At 39.0% G+C, this 15498-nt stretch overlaps 1 protein-coding gene across 1 annotated transcript in view; it reads right to left on the bottom strand.

Annotated features, from left to right (window-relative positions):
* LOC132378341 (inactive ubiquitin thioesterase OTULINL-like) overlaps positions 1 to 15498 on the bottom strand; it is a 44442-nt gene that overhangs the window by 4523 nt on the left and 24421 nt on the right. The window contains exons 5-7 of the mRNA XM_059945171.1: positions 7839 to 7988; positions 4796 to 4921; positions 2207 to 2476 (exon numbers count right to left, since the gene is read on the bottom strand). Of these exons, the coding sequence (XP_059801154.1) occupies positions 2207 to 2476; positions 4796 to 4921; positions 7839 to 7988 (546 nt within the window). The remainder of the gene's footprint in view (positions 1 to 2206; positions 2477 to 4795; positions 4922 to 7838; positions 7989 to 15498) is intronic.

Raw genomic sequence — 15498 nt, 5'->3', positions numbered from 1 at the left:
GTGAAGGTGGTGTATGGTATGCTTACCTTCATAGCTGAGAGCATAAAATATAAGATTTGGGACATCATGTTGCAATTTTAAAAAATACTACTTAGGCCGCACTTGCAGAGTATTGTGCTCAGTCTGGTCACAACACAATCAGAAGTGTGTGTTTTCTCTGGGGAAGAGTGCAGACGAAATTCTCAAAGGTACTGCCTGGCTGGAGGACTTTAGTGTAAGGAGGGACTGGATAGGTTTGCTTATTTTCTCCAGATCAAAGGAGGCGGAGGGATGCCCAGATAGAAATACAAGATACATAATACAACATAGAAAGAGTAGATAGTAAAAATCTTTCTCCCCACGTAATGTGTATACCAGTATGTGCTGAGAACTTATGTAATTTGGAATGTGCTTCCAAAGATTAAATAGAGAAAAAGTTAGACATTTAGAGAAAAATTTAGACATTTGAGAAAGATTTAGAAACATATGAATAGGCAAGGCATAGACAAATACACTCTAATGTAAATTGGTAAGTGTAGGTTGGCAGAGACGAGATGAATCAAAGGACCTGTTTTTGTGATCTAGCTGTATGACTAGTACAAAGATTGACAGAAGGAATGTTGATGAAGTAGAAGTTAAAAAACAGTTTTTGAAAGGATGCACAATTCTGTGTAAACAAAGGGAATCAGTAACAACTGGATCCAGTGCCAAGTTTAGCAACTGTTAAATAATTCAGCAATTAAGAAAAAGAAAGTCAAAGAATTCACTGAGGACAAAAAAGGGGTTGAAAAAGATTACAAACTACAGCACGAGTCAGTACAGTGGGAAGTATTGTGAGAAGGCACCAATTGTCAACGACAAATTGAGAGCACAGTTAAACAAAGAGTCTCAGACTTGGGGATAAAAATTCATTGTTCAAGTTGAGAGTAGGTGAAAAGGCTTCATGGAGGTAGTCGGTCATTTTTTATTATTATGAGAATATCTTTGATTTCCTAGAGTGAAAGAGAAAGGGGTCTCGCAATGCAAAAGAACCATACAGCCATGTTCAGCATACTGCTTTTTATGTGATATTAATTTCAAAACAAAAGTACTTATTACTGTACTGTCCAGAAATCTTGGGTATATATATCTAGGGTTCCAAGACATTTACAAATAATTTTATATTGGTTAAAATAGGAAGGTAGGTGGGAAATAGAAATAAGAGTACTTAGCTCTGTAGTACAAGTGTTGTTTGGTGACTGGAAAGGCATAATAAACAGGCCTGTGCAAAGTCTAGTACCCTAGGTAAACATGTGTCTAAGACTTTTGTACAGTACTGTATAAATCTAATGAATTCCATATTTAAGCAGCAGGAATTAGTTGCTAAGGTGTAAGGTACTGAAATAGAAAATGAAATGTTATCCATTTGTACCATTTCATCTACTGAAACAGACAAAAATCTAATCAGAATCATTATTACTGATGTATGACATGAAATTTGTTGTGTAGATGATCCCTTACGAAGTGTATCCAGCCAGCTTCAAAATCTACTACTGAACTGCTTGTGCTTTGATACCGAAGCAAAGTAGATCATTGGAATGCTGTTATTCAAAGGGTCTTGTAGGATCCATGCATCTTTTTTTCCGTCTGCATTGTATTCAGCGTTGCGTGTTTGTTATGTAGGAAGGGGCATGGTAAAAGTGAAGGGTTCCTTAAAAGATTAGTGCTTTCTTCTCGGCAGTTTAGAGCTGGGGACCGATAGATGTCTTTTGTTGACCGTTTAAGTACAGTATGTTTAATATCACTAGTTTTAGTCTCACTGCTTCAAAATTATATGTTTTGCCAGTTGCCAATAAAGGATCAAATGCATTTATTTGTGTTTTTGCAACATTATTATTGGATTGATGGGAGGGCACATCATACAAGGATAACTACCCATGTGGTCGACAGCAACAGCATTGGTTTGTTAGAGTTGCAGCGACACGTCTCATATGACTTATAATTATTCTGGATGCTAGTCTGTTGAAATGATGTAAAAATACTATCCATAATTATAATATTGGTGTTATGACACTACATCATAAAACAGCCAATTACTGTCCCCAAGACAGCATTCCATTTATTGAACATATTATGTTGGCCCAATGATGGTGCTATTGAAATGCAGGTGCAGGCCCATGAAAATGTCCCATTTACATCAATAACAAAAATAGGAGGACAGCCACAGAGTCCCAGCTACTAGACTTACCTGCTCCAGTCCACCAGTGTCACCAACGTGGTTCAGATGGTTCATCATAAAACTCAGAGGATCAGGTGAGGAATCTCGGGCAAAGAAAAGGGCACAAAAGCTAGGAACAACTTCTCCACCTCTTATGTCTTCATGAAGCTCAAATACTGTATACAGCATAAGGAATTTTACAGCTTCATACATCTTGTACTCAGTTTCTTGCTCAGTAAATAACTCCAGACACAATTTGGTTCTTTTCTCCTGGTCTTTAATTCCATGAAATTTATTCCACTAGAATAAAAAAAATAGATTTTATTCATTAAAACAGAACAAATTGCTTTAAATATTTATCTATGAAGCATAATGAACTATGACATCCGGAAGACTGATACAAATACAAAAGCCTCATGGTTAGCCGAAGAACAAGAAAATGTTTATTTATTGAGATATGGCACAGAGTAGACCCTTCCAGCCCTTTGAACAGTACCACCCAGCAACCCCGATTTACACCTAGCCTTATCATGGGACAATATACATTGACCAATTAACCTACTAAAGGTTATATCTTTGGACTGTGGGAGGAAACCGCAGCACGTGGAGAAGACACACACATTCTATCGGGAGGACCTAGATGACATCAGAATAGAAATTGTTTACAAAATACGTATGACGTTAATGGAGAATAGAACCCTGCCACTTGATTGGATTCTGGCAGGACATGGCTACATGCATTAGGCTGTATGTACATCCTGATAAAATATTCAGATCTAGTTTAGTTTGGGCACCATATGCCAGCTCAAACAGATTATTGGCATGATATCGATTATGGTGATAGTCAGAAATGGAACAAAAATAATACATACTTGTCTTAGGTCAGTATTAGCAGTGGGCAGGTTAGATTTTGTACTCAAACAGATCCCTGCTGGGGAAAAGGTCTCATTTTCAGAAATGTTGCTCATCAGGATGCAGAATTTAGCAAACCCTACCTCAGAACAGCCCATCCTACAGCTCAAAGTGACATTTTCCCCATCAGCTACCCCGATGAGCTTAGCAAGCATGCTTGCTGTTTCCCTTCCTAATTAGAAGATTAAAGATTTTTTATTGTCATTCTTCAGCACACAAGTGCAAAGGAGAATGAAACGATTGTTACTTCAGATCAGATGCAGCATAAAAAAAAACACGATACGCATAAAGAATGCAATTTAAAAACAACAAAAAAAACACAATAAATAAAAATATAAAAAACCTAAAAAACCCAATGTACAAATAACTGTTATGTACATTACTGATTTGTGTAAAAAATGTGATGCTAGGTGATGTGTATGTTGTGGTGGTTGGGGATAGTAGGGTGGGTTAATGAGGGGGTGTTGACCACCAGCCTGACAGCTTGCAAAACTAACTGTTTTGGACTCAAGGGGTCCTGATGTGGTTGCTACACAGTCTCTTCCCTGATGGGAGTCCCAGAGGATGATGGTGTACCATGATCTACTACTCAGTGACAGACAACTCAAAAGAAGTTCACTTTTACACAGCAATTAATTTGCTACAATGCTGCTACTTTTTTTTTTGAATAGAAGAATATGGACTCTGATCGAACTCATGATAATTCTAGATCAGGAAACAAAGTAAAATTATCTGCTCAGAAAAGCCTGGGGCATAATGTGATTACATAACACAAAGGACTATTTTCAGATGTGTCAGTTCTGCTTCTTTATTTTTGGATATGCCTCTGTGAAGTCCCTTAGGCTACATTTTTCCCCATGGAAAAAGTACAAAATAATTACAAATTGCTTTTGTATTTGTGAATATTTATGGAGACACAGAAGATCAAGTGAATACTGACAATGGGTAGACATTGTAAAAGAGGATACGATTAAAATTCTCCTAGTGTAGTATCAGCTAATGAAGCCAGACAATATAAATTAATAAAAGTCAACCTATAGTTAACAAGTTTGAGGACCATAGTGATCTATTGACCAAGGAAAATATACTGCATGTGAATTTTCAATGTGAGTTCAGCAAGGCACAGCAAAGGACGCCTGATGATAGAATTAAGAGATAATAATTGGAAATGAGGAAACATTTAAATCCAAAAGGTATCAAATTACTCATTTAGAAATAAAATTCATCAAGTAATTGTTAATAAATCAAAAACAATTGCTGGGAATATTTATATCCAAATCCGATTATCACTGTAGTTTATCTGAGAGTTTAAAAATCTAAATTCAGACATTTCAAATTACCAGCTTTGTTTCAACTTGTTATTAGCTTGTATTATTTATGAGGAAATAAAGAGTCAAACAGTTGTAACTATTAATGAGCAAAAATTGATCATGACTCTTTCTACATTCATAGGTGGTTATGTTTTGCACTGATGGGCGACAGCCATAAAGTTCCCTCTAAACACATTCATTATCCATTTAAGTGACTGTCATTGGATTGCTGTTAGCTTAAATTTCTTGGCTGTTAAATGTGATGACAAAACAACTTAAACTACAGATAATGAATAATTAACTGACAATAGTTAACTGGTTATAGTGAGAGAGAAGGCTCTGTAGAAATACAAGTCCTTACTTTATTTAATTGACCAAGTGTACTTCTCACACTTACCTGGCTTTCCAAAATTTCCAGGTACTTGCGGAGTTTTCTGAAAACATTGTTCCCAGTGTATCTCTCAGGACCAAAGCTGTATTGTTGTATCCAGTTACAGCCATGTGTAAATATCTTTTCTGGGAACTTAAGTTAAAAGATTATCAATTACAAATTGCTCATCTTACATTTAAGCTGCAAGTCAAATATGTTCATGGAGTGCAGGAATAATGATGAAAAGAAAATGATCAATAGGAAAAATCTTTCACTATTTTTTTTATCAAGTAGATGTAATGAGAAAGTCATTAATCTTTGCATGAATGGAGGTGTGAACTGTTAGAACTGAATTAGAACTGATTAGAACCGAAGAATCCTCTCAGATGAGAGGCAAGACGTCTTCTCGACAACACAGCAAGTCAGTTGCCTCGAATTACTACTGCTTGATATACAATGACCTGGATGATCAAGAACCTTCACAGACACTTCACTATATTTGTTGCATAAGCAGGACTTAATGGATCAAATATCACAATTGTCCATGGGACCCATTAGGTATTGCACTGAAGCAAATTTCTGAATAAATGCTGTTTGTGGGGACTTGATTTTAGTGTCATTGCACTGTCACAAGTATCAGTATTGTTAATACATAAATGTTATTTCTAGTATTTTTAAAATCATTGTTACAGAACTGCAATGTTATTGAAAACAAATAAACACTCACATGTAACCAACCTGACATCCACAGAACTGATATTAGCAAAGACACACTTTTTGTACAGTTAGTGTGATGAGACTCACTTTCACGAAACATATTGAACTAGTTCAATGCAAGTGCCGAGGACATTTTCTTATCTTTGGGGAATGAAGAGGAGAGCGATCATCTTCATATTGGGGACCAGGCGGATTCCCACGTACACATTGAAGAAGGATCTGCCAGGGATGACCCAGGGATGTGAAGACATAGGCACAAAATGTTCAAGCTCCCATGAATGTGATAGGATTTTATGATGCATCATGAAATCCTATCTTCCATCAACCATACCAGTACCTCACAATGATCCTTGCAAATACATCATTCTCCCTACCAAAAATCAATAACATTTGTATGTTTCATTGCAATAGCACACTTTTATCTACACTCCTAACCTCATCATAATTTCTAGACTGTTAAAGGACTCTGTGATTTGATGTTTAATATTCTCTGTGTTATTTGCTCGTTTTTTTTGTTGTTTGTGTGATTTAGTTTTTTTTGCTTAATGTTCCATTTGAACATGTTTCACGGGGTTTCCTTGTTTCTTGGTTGTCTTTAGGGAAGACGAATCTCAGGGTTATATACTATATACATACTTTGATAACAAATGTACTTTGATATCTCGATCCGTTAACTATCGCATCTTGTTAATTAAATATAGCGAAAACCTCTAACACACTTTTCTCTATCTTGCAGGAGAAGACGATACATAACCGTTGCCAGTATGGGACAAGACTGAGTCCAACGGCTCACTGTCTTTCTGATGGGACACACTGATATTTGTTAGGATTTGGAATCCATGGTCAATGGTTGCACAGAGATAAGAACATAGAATAGTACAGCATATTACAGGCCTTTTGGCCCACAATGTTGTGCCGACCCTCAAACCCTGCCTCCCTAAGGATGACAGTTTCTTCATACCCAATCGTCGGAAAAATCCTTTTGCTTTACAAGATGTTAGCGTAAAACTCATGACTCTAATGCTCTCTCCCGTGATCATTTTGCTGACCTTTTTCTCTTTTTACTTTCATGTGGGCAAGATGTGAAATCCTACAGGGTGATGAGGGCCAAGCACTGATGATCTGTCACACAATTTGAATCTTAACTACAGGCTCAAGCACTTGCAATCCATTCATTTGCTGCAAATTTAAAATCTGCATGTGGCGAGCTGTAAGCATTAAAGATATGTGGCAGTTCCCTTGTGGAAGAGACTGCACACGAGTTCTGCTCCAAAGAGCCCCCAGGTGAAAGTTTTAATAGGGCCATCAACTGAAGGAGGATGAAAATCAAGATGCTTGAACCATTTTCAAGACTGTTTGAAAGCCATGACGAAATGGTGATCATTATGAAGTCCAATTCCAGCTTTGCATGCACCTTTGCCTAATGTCTGGAATGAGTAGCCAGCTCATTCTCCCCACCTTTCGATCCAAGGGTCAGGTAGTGCTCCTAACCATAGTCTCATATTTTATTGTAGAACAAACAGAAGCCATCCAATGATTTGTGCTGAAGTGGAGATCAGAGATCTGCTACACAAGGTCAGACTGCTGTTATTATAGATCCAAACTAACTGTTCAAAGCTTGTGAAGGTCTCACTGCTTCACAAAATATTACACCCTCTGGGGGGTATGAAATGCATGTCCTTTGTATGATGAAATATTCACAATGTAGTAACTGGAAATCAGAAAATGTCCTTAGTTGTAGATCAGTCTGCCACCCAAGGTGGTTGTTGCTCAAAGCAGGATAGGCAGGTCTGAAGCCATAAATACAAGAAATTCTGTAGATGCTGGAAATCCAAAGAAACATACATAAAACGCTAGAGTAACTCAGCGGGTCAGGCAGCGTCTATGGAAATGGATAAACAGTTGACGTTTCAGGCCAAGACCCTTCTTCAGGACTGGAAAGGGAAGGGAAAGATTCTTGTTCTGACATGTCAGTCCACGGCCTCCTCCTGTGCCATGATGGGCATCCTCAGGGTGAAGGAGCAACACCTTACATTCTGACTGGGTAGCCTCCAACCTGATGGCATGAACATCGATTCCTCGAGCTTCTGGTAATGCCCCCTCCCCTTCACCATTCCTCATCCCCTTTTCCCTGCTGGTTACAGGGTAATAACTGTTACTGAACTACTGGTGGTGTGGGATCCAAGTCTCCTGTACCTTTACCCAATCATGGTAGTGAACACTACCATATTTTCACATAAAAGTACTGAATAAATGGTGTTATGGGAGTTGAGTCAGTTTTTCAGGGATATCAATGCATTGAGCCATACAGCAGCTTGTAATTGACTGGTGCCCTTTGCAAGCTTCAATTTACCTTGGTGATGTCCTGTTCCCTCATCCATATTGGAGGAGGTATACCGTGGCTGAAAACCTGAAACAACACCGCCCTCAGTGCGCAGTAGTTATCTCCTCTGATTTTTCGGAGGTGTTTAATGTGGTGCACCAAATAAATATCTTCATAAGCCTGGAACAGAGAAATTGGACCATATCATTATCAAATTTCAGAAACAAGAACTAGAAAAAGGACCAGTGCATACAACTCCTGAAGTCTGTTTTGCCATTCCAAAGATCATTCCCGATGCAGTGGCACATTCCGACTGCCACTCAATTTCCCATTCTGTCCCAGACCGATCAATCTCAGTCCTACATGTACAATTATTGAGCATCTGAGCAGAGGAATGCAAAGATTTATGTATTTTACCTTGCGTCAATACCTCCGAATCACATTATAATTATCAAAGGTCTTTGTTAACCATATTTCTAAAATCATCACTATCCCTGTAGTGGAATTGTGGGATGCAAGTTGTCAGAGCCAGCAGCTTTATGTGGGTTTAATATCCTTAATATCAACAGTAATCAAACAGCAAAATCCCCATTTTTCAATCAGTTACTATACTTAATCGGTTATCATACTCTGCAGTGGGGGACACTAGAGTAGGATTCAAATTTCATGCACCAACGCCAAATTAATGAACGGTACTGACATATCAAAACACTTTGAACTACGAACATGTAGATTCATCAATAATAGTTCTTAATTTCCCTGCATTCTAGTCTCATAATGTACACATTTCAGTGCTAATTTATCATTAATATGAAATATTGCTCAACAGTTCACATGCAATATTAATATTTGGAACTATCACACTACAATGCAAATATATCCATACTTGATCATCTTCACCAATGTGTTATTTCACTGAAAGAATCACTGACAGTTATTCTTAATTGAACTATTATATTTATTAACAGTACATTTAGGCTGCAAAGTTTAGGACTGGCATGAAAGTAGGACTACTTTGTACAAACACTAAACTTGGGAGATCCCTGAAGCATAGATATATCCCACTGTGTTTCACTTTGGTAGAAGACCCATTCCTTCGGAAACTTATTTTTGTTTGATTGTTGAATTGGGCCCTGTCACAAGACTGAGGGTCACTAGGTGTCAGTGTAAAGCAAACTCATTTCATTCTGACACTATGGTTTAGTGTAAATAAAATGCAGAACTGAGTCACAGGTCTGTTAAAGGTTGACTAATGTGTTCTATACCATGCTTTTTTTTTATTATTAAGTGCAATTGTGAATAATAGCCGGATCAAAAATGCTGATCAAATCAACTAGTTCCCAAAGAGAACTCTGATAGGCCAATCAGATGGTTCCCTGCTGCTCAGCGATAGAACACAAAAAAAAATCATATGTACAATTAAGATAACTCATAGCAAGTACATAGAACAGGGTCACTAGCCCCTGTACTCCAGAAACACACTTGAGCAGTGTGGCAGAGATATGTGCTATGTATGAGCTGATCTGAAAGCATCAGGTTCACTCATATCAGATCGTGTTCACGATGGAACAGCCTAGTCAATGATGGGGTGATCAGCACAGATGGATAAATTATACCTCCACTACCCCACTTAAGTTAAAAAAATTTATTTTAACAAGTTGTAGTTTATCAATCTTGTTGAGTAGCTCGTGGAATTAGTAGAGTTTTCTGCTGCCGAGGGATAGTTAATAAGGGAGTAGGAAATGACTGGCATTTTAAGGGTATCAAAACAAACTAATGTAATTAAAATAAAGGCAAAATGGTTAATCATAAAAATTTAATCAGCATATTTTTCAGTCAGATATTGAAAATCCAGCAGGTTTCAACTAGATATAGTACAAAGGCTAATCCACTCACACATTTCTACAGATGTACCGTGGAGATCATTCTAACTGGCTGCATCACCGTCTGGAATGGGGGTGGAGGTGGGGCTACAGCACAGGTTCAAGATAAGCTGCAGAGAGTTGTAAACTTGTCAGCAAAATCATGGGCACCGGCCATAGTATCCAGGACATCTTCAATGAGCAATGCCTCAGAAAGGTGGCATCCATCATTAAGGACCCATCACCCAGCTCATGCCCTGTTCTCCTTCATCAGGAAGGAGGCACAGGACCCTGAAGACACACACTCAGCAATTCAGGAGCAGCTTCTTCCCCTCTGCTTTCAGATTTCTGAATGGATATTGAACCCCTGAACACTTTCTACTTTATTTTTAAAAATTTTATTTTTGCACTCAGCCTTCACCCTGCCTTGTGAGGCTGGATCTTGGACTTCCTGTCAGATCACTGGGCAGGTAGTAAGAGTGGGCTCCCTCCCCTCTGCCCCTCAACACAGGTGTCCCTCAGAGCTGTGTCCTAAGCCCCCTCCTTTACTCTGTACTCCCATGACTGTGTCACCATACACTGCTCCAATCTGCTAATTAAATTTTCTGACGACATTACATCGACTGGCCTTCATCAATGAGGCAGACTACAGAGAAGAAGTCATCACGCTGACACAGAGATGTCAAGAAAACAACCTCTCCCAATGTCACAAAAACAAAGGAGCTGCTGGTGGATTACTGGAGGAATGGAGACGGGTTAACTCCTATTGACATCGATGGATTTGGGGTTGAGAGGGTGAACAGCTTTAAGTTCCTTGGCATACACATCTCCGAAAATCTCACATGATCTGTACATGCTGGCTGCGTGGTGAAAAAAGCACAACAGTGCCTCTCGCACTTCAGGCAGTTGAAGAAGTTCAGCGGAAGTCCCCAACTCCCAAGGTTCTTTCCACAGGGGCACAATTGAGAGCATCCTGACTGGTTGCATCACTGCCTGATATGGGAACTGTACTCCCCTCAATCGCAGGACTCTGCAGAGAGTGGTGTGGACAGCCCAGCGCACCTGTAGATGTGAACTTCCCACTATTCAGGATATTTACAGAGACAGGTGCATAAAAAGGGCCTAAAGGATCATTGGGGACCCGAGCCACCCCAACCACAAACTGTTCCAGCTGCTACCATCTGGGAAATGGTACCGTGGCATAAAGGCCAGAACCAACAGGCTTCGGGACAGCTTCTACCACTAGGCCATCAGACTGATAATTCACACTGATAAAATTGTATTTCTATGTACAAATTACTATAAATTGCACGTTGCACATTTAGACGGAGACATAACGTAAAGATTTTTACTCCTCGTGTATGTGAAGGATGTAACAAATAAATTTGATTCAAATTTAACTTAACTATTTAATATATCTACTTACTTACTGTAATTCAGTTTTTATCTCTATTATTATGCATTGCAATGTACTGTTGCCACAGACAACAAATTTCAAGACATATACCGGTGATATTAAACCCGATTCTGATTCACAATAGAAACTTGTTAAAAGGTATTGGAAAATATACCATACAATTTTCAACTCCTAAGACTCAACACTAAATCACAACTTACAAAAAAAATTACAGTAATTCCATTCCCACCATACTTCCTGATGTCTTAAAATTAGATTGCAATTCTGATCTCAAAAGATTGACAAATTTTGAAAACACAGGTAAATTCTATTCCCCAATCTGGTCTCTTACATCTCTCACCTGCCTATCACCTCCCCCCAGGTTCCCTCCTCATTCCCTTCCTCCCCTCCTATTAGATTCCTTCCTCTCCAGCCCTTTACCTTTCCTACCCATCTGGCTTCACCTATCACCTTCTAGCTCTCCTCCTTCCCCTTCCTCCTACCTTTTTTATTCAAGCATCTTCCCCCTTCCTTTCCAGTTCTGAAGAAGGGTCTCGGTCTGAAATGTCAATTGTTTATTCATTTCTATTGATGCTGCCTCCCCTGCTGAGTTCCTCCAGGACTTTGTGGGTGTTGCTTTGGATTTTCAGCATCTGCAAAATTTCTTGTGTTTAAGTTTTCCCTGATTGACTGAAGGTTTAGCCAACCAGGAAAGCAAAATAAATTTATTGTATGAGTACTTCATACAGAATAACGTGAAGTGCAGTAGTCCCTCAGCAAGTTGATTGCCCAATTCCAGGTAAACTAAGTGGATTCTGAATGAACAAAATTAACAAAGCAGAACTTTAAAACTAAAAATTGCTATTCTTGTCATTGTAGGTGACCACATTCTCACAAATTCATTGGGAAAAGGTTACACACCAATTGACTCAGAATTTACATTCGGCAGCAAAGTTAAATATTGAACTACCTGTTGCAAGTTTCAGTAGATTAACAAAAGTATGAACTCCTGACATCGTGGCAAATTCTAGGCCTTCTGTTATTAGGGTTGAGATTGTGGACTTGGGGGACAAATGGGGCAGAACAAGCCCCACCCACAGAACTGGTGAAAAAAAGGCTTTGAAAGCTACAAACACCATTTTAGAAGGACAGTAAAATCTCTAAATACTTGTAGCTTATCAAAACATTCAAAAGTTAATCCAAAATCATTTAAGAAATTATTATTCACTTTCAACTAATGAAAATGTAAATGAAAATCTAAAAACACTTAAATACAACTGAAATAACTAAAAAAAATCTAAATCATACCAACACTGACCTTAAATCCTAGCAGTTATTCCCCTCCAGTGAAATTAATGGAGGAAAGCTCAATGCAACAGATCAAACATTAAGTCAGAATATAGAATCACACAACAAAGAAATAAGCCTTTTGGACGGCAATTTCTGTGCTGTACATGATGCCAAATTAAACTCACCCCTTCTGCGTGCACATGATCAATATCCCCAATTCTCCTTCCTCATATAATGTAATGTACACCATTTCTTTATGCCTCATTAAAGCAGCTAACTAAATCAAAGACCCTAATCCACTTTGGACAGTCTTTCTTATACTCCCTCCTATATGGGGGGGGGGGGGGGGGGGAATACAAAAGCCTGAAAGCGTTCATCAGCATGTTCCAAGAACATTTTACTCCCCTCTGTTCTAAAGCTATTGTACAACGCCCCTAGTGTAATAAAGTGGACTCTTGACCACATAATCTACCTCTTTCTGGCCTTGCAAGGCACGTTCTCTGTAACACTTTAATCTGTAACTGTATACTATTTGGTTACTATTTTCCATTGTACTATCTCAATCATTGTTATACAGTAAAAAAAAATTACCTTTTTGGCATACAAAACTAAGATTTTCCACTTCCCTGCTCTTTGGTACATGTAACAATAATTAAGTGTATTTAACTCCAGTCCCTGTATGTTAACATGCCTGTGTAAAATGCCTGTTAAATGAATAAACTGTTTTCCGGTTTCTAGCCGGCTACAAGTATTGATTATAACCAATGTTTTGATGACCAACTCTGCCAACTTCATCAGAAATCAGGCATCATCCTTGATGAATGTGGCAGAGCTGATCATCGAAATGTCAGTTATAATCCATACTTGAACCCAGCTGGAAGCCCGGAAAGAGGTTATTTGTCATAAATGCCAGAAAAGCACGAGATCCTTTTAAACTATTAAATGGTGCTACCTTGATTGCTTCCACCATCACTCTCAGCAGAGCATTCCAGCCACCTACTAATCCGAGAAAAAAAAATCCCCTGCACATCTCCTTAAATATTCACCCACCCTCATCTTAAAGCTACGTCCTCGAGAAATTGACCATTCTAAACTCAGAAAAGGACTCCAACTATCTGCGTTTCTCATAATTTTATAAAATTGCAGCAAGAACAATCCATATTTGTCCAATCTCTCCTGATAGCGAGTGCACTCTAATCCAGACAGCATCCTGTTGAACCTCTCCAGAGGTCCCACAATCTGTACTGGGGTGGCAAGAACTGCACACAGTACTCCAGATACAGCCTCACCAACATGATAGGAAGGTAGGCAGGGGGGAGAGGCGTGGCTCTACCGGTAAAGAACAGTATGAAATCAGTAGAAAGATGTGACATAGTGTCGGAAGATGTTGAATCCTTGTGGATTGAGATAAGTTAAAGGACACTGATGGCAATTAAACACAGGCCTCCCAATAGCAGCTGGGATGTGGACCACAGATTACACCAGACAACAGAAAAGACATGTCAAAAGGGCAATGGTATGATAATCATGAGAGATTTTAACAGGCAGGTCGATTGGGAAAATCAGATTGGTAATGGATCTCAAGACAGCGAGTTTGTTGAATGTCTAAGAGATGGCTTTTTAGAGTAGTTTGTCATTGAGGCTACTAGGGGATCAGCTGTACTGGATTGGGTGTTACGTAATGATCCGGAGACGATTAGGGAGCTTAAGGTAAAATAACCCTTAGGAACCTGTGATCACAACATGATTGAGTTCAACTTGAAATTTGATAAGGAGAAAGTAAAGTCTGATGTAGCAGTATTTCAGTGGAATAAGGGAAATTACAGTGGTATGAGAGAGCAGTTGGCCAAAGTAAATTGGAAGGAGCTGCTGGCAGGGATGTCAGCAGAGCAGCAATGGTGTGCATTTCCGGGAAAAATGAGGAAGATGCAGGACATGTGTATTCCAAAAATGAAAAAATACTCAAATGGAAAAATAGTACAACCGTGGCTGACAAGGTAAGTCAAAGCTATTGCAAAAGCAAAAGAAAGGGCATACGGCAAAGCAAAGATTAGTGGGAAGACAGAGAATTGTAAAGTTTTTAAAAACCTAGAGAGCAACTGAAAGAATCATTAGAAGGGAAAAGATTAAATATGAAAGCAAGCTGGCAAATAATTTCAAACTGGACAGTAAAAGCTTTCTCAAGTATGTAAATAATAAAAGAGAAATGAGAGTGGATATAGGACCGCTAGAAAATGAGGCAGGAGAAATAAAAATGGGGGACAAGAAGGCAGATGAACTAAATGAGTTGTTTGCATCAGTCGTCACTGTGGAAGACACTAGAAGTGTGCCAGATGTTGTAGTGTGTAAAGGAAGAGAAGTGGGTGCAGTTACTATTATAAGGGAGATGGTGCTCAAAAAGCTGAAAGACCTAAGGGTACATAAGTCACCCAGATCAGATGAATCGCACCCTAGGGTTCCAAAAGTGGTAGCATTAGAGATTATGGTGGCATTAGAAATTATCTTTCAAAAATCATTGGACTCTGGCATGGTGCCAGAGGACTGGAAAATTGCAAATGTTACTTCGCTCTTTAAGAAAGGAGGAAGGCAGTAGAACAAAAATTATAGACTAGTTAGCCTGAACTCAGTGGTTGGGAAGATGTTAAGAGTCAATTGTTAAGAAAGAGGTGATGGACTACTTGGTGACACAAGATAGGACAAAGTCAGCATGGTTTCCTTAAGGGAAAATCCTGCCTGACAAAACTGCCGGAATTCTTTGAGGAGATTACAAGATAGATAAAGGAGATGCAGTGGATTTTACATATTTGGACTTTCAGAAGGCCTTCGATAACATAACACATGAGGCTGCTTACCAAGTTAAGAGCCCGTGGTATTACAGGAAAGTTACTAAAATGGTTAGAGCATTGGCTGATTGGAAGAAAACAGCGAGTATCCTTTTCTGGTTGACTGCCAGTGACTACTGGTGTTCCGCAAGGGTCGGTGTTGGGACCACTTCTTTTTATGCTGTATATAAATGAGATAGATGGCTTCGTTGCCAAGTTTGCAGATGACACAAAGATTGGTGGAGGGGCAGGTAGTGTTGAGGAAACAGGTAGGATGCAGAAGGACTTGGACAGATTAGGAGAATGGGCAAGAAAGCGGC

Source organism: Hypanus sabinus, chromosome 20 (genome assembly GCF_030144855.1).
Source record: "Hypanus sabinus isolate sHypSab1 chromosome 20, sHypSab1.hap1, whole genome shotgun sequence".
Taxonomy (NCBI): Eukaryota; Metazoa; Chordata; class Chondrichthyes; order Myliobatiformes; family Dasyatidae; genus Hypanus; species Hypanus sabinus.
Note: the sequence above shows the minus strand (reverse complement) of the source record. Positions and strands in the feature narration are given on the sequence as shown.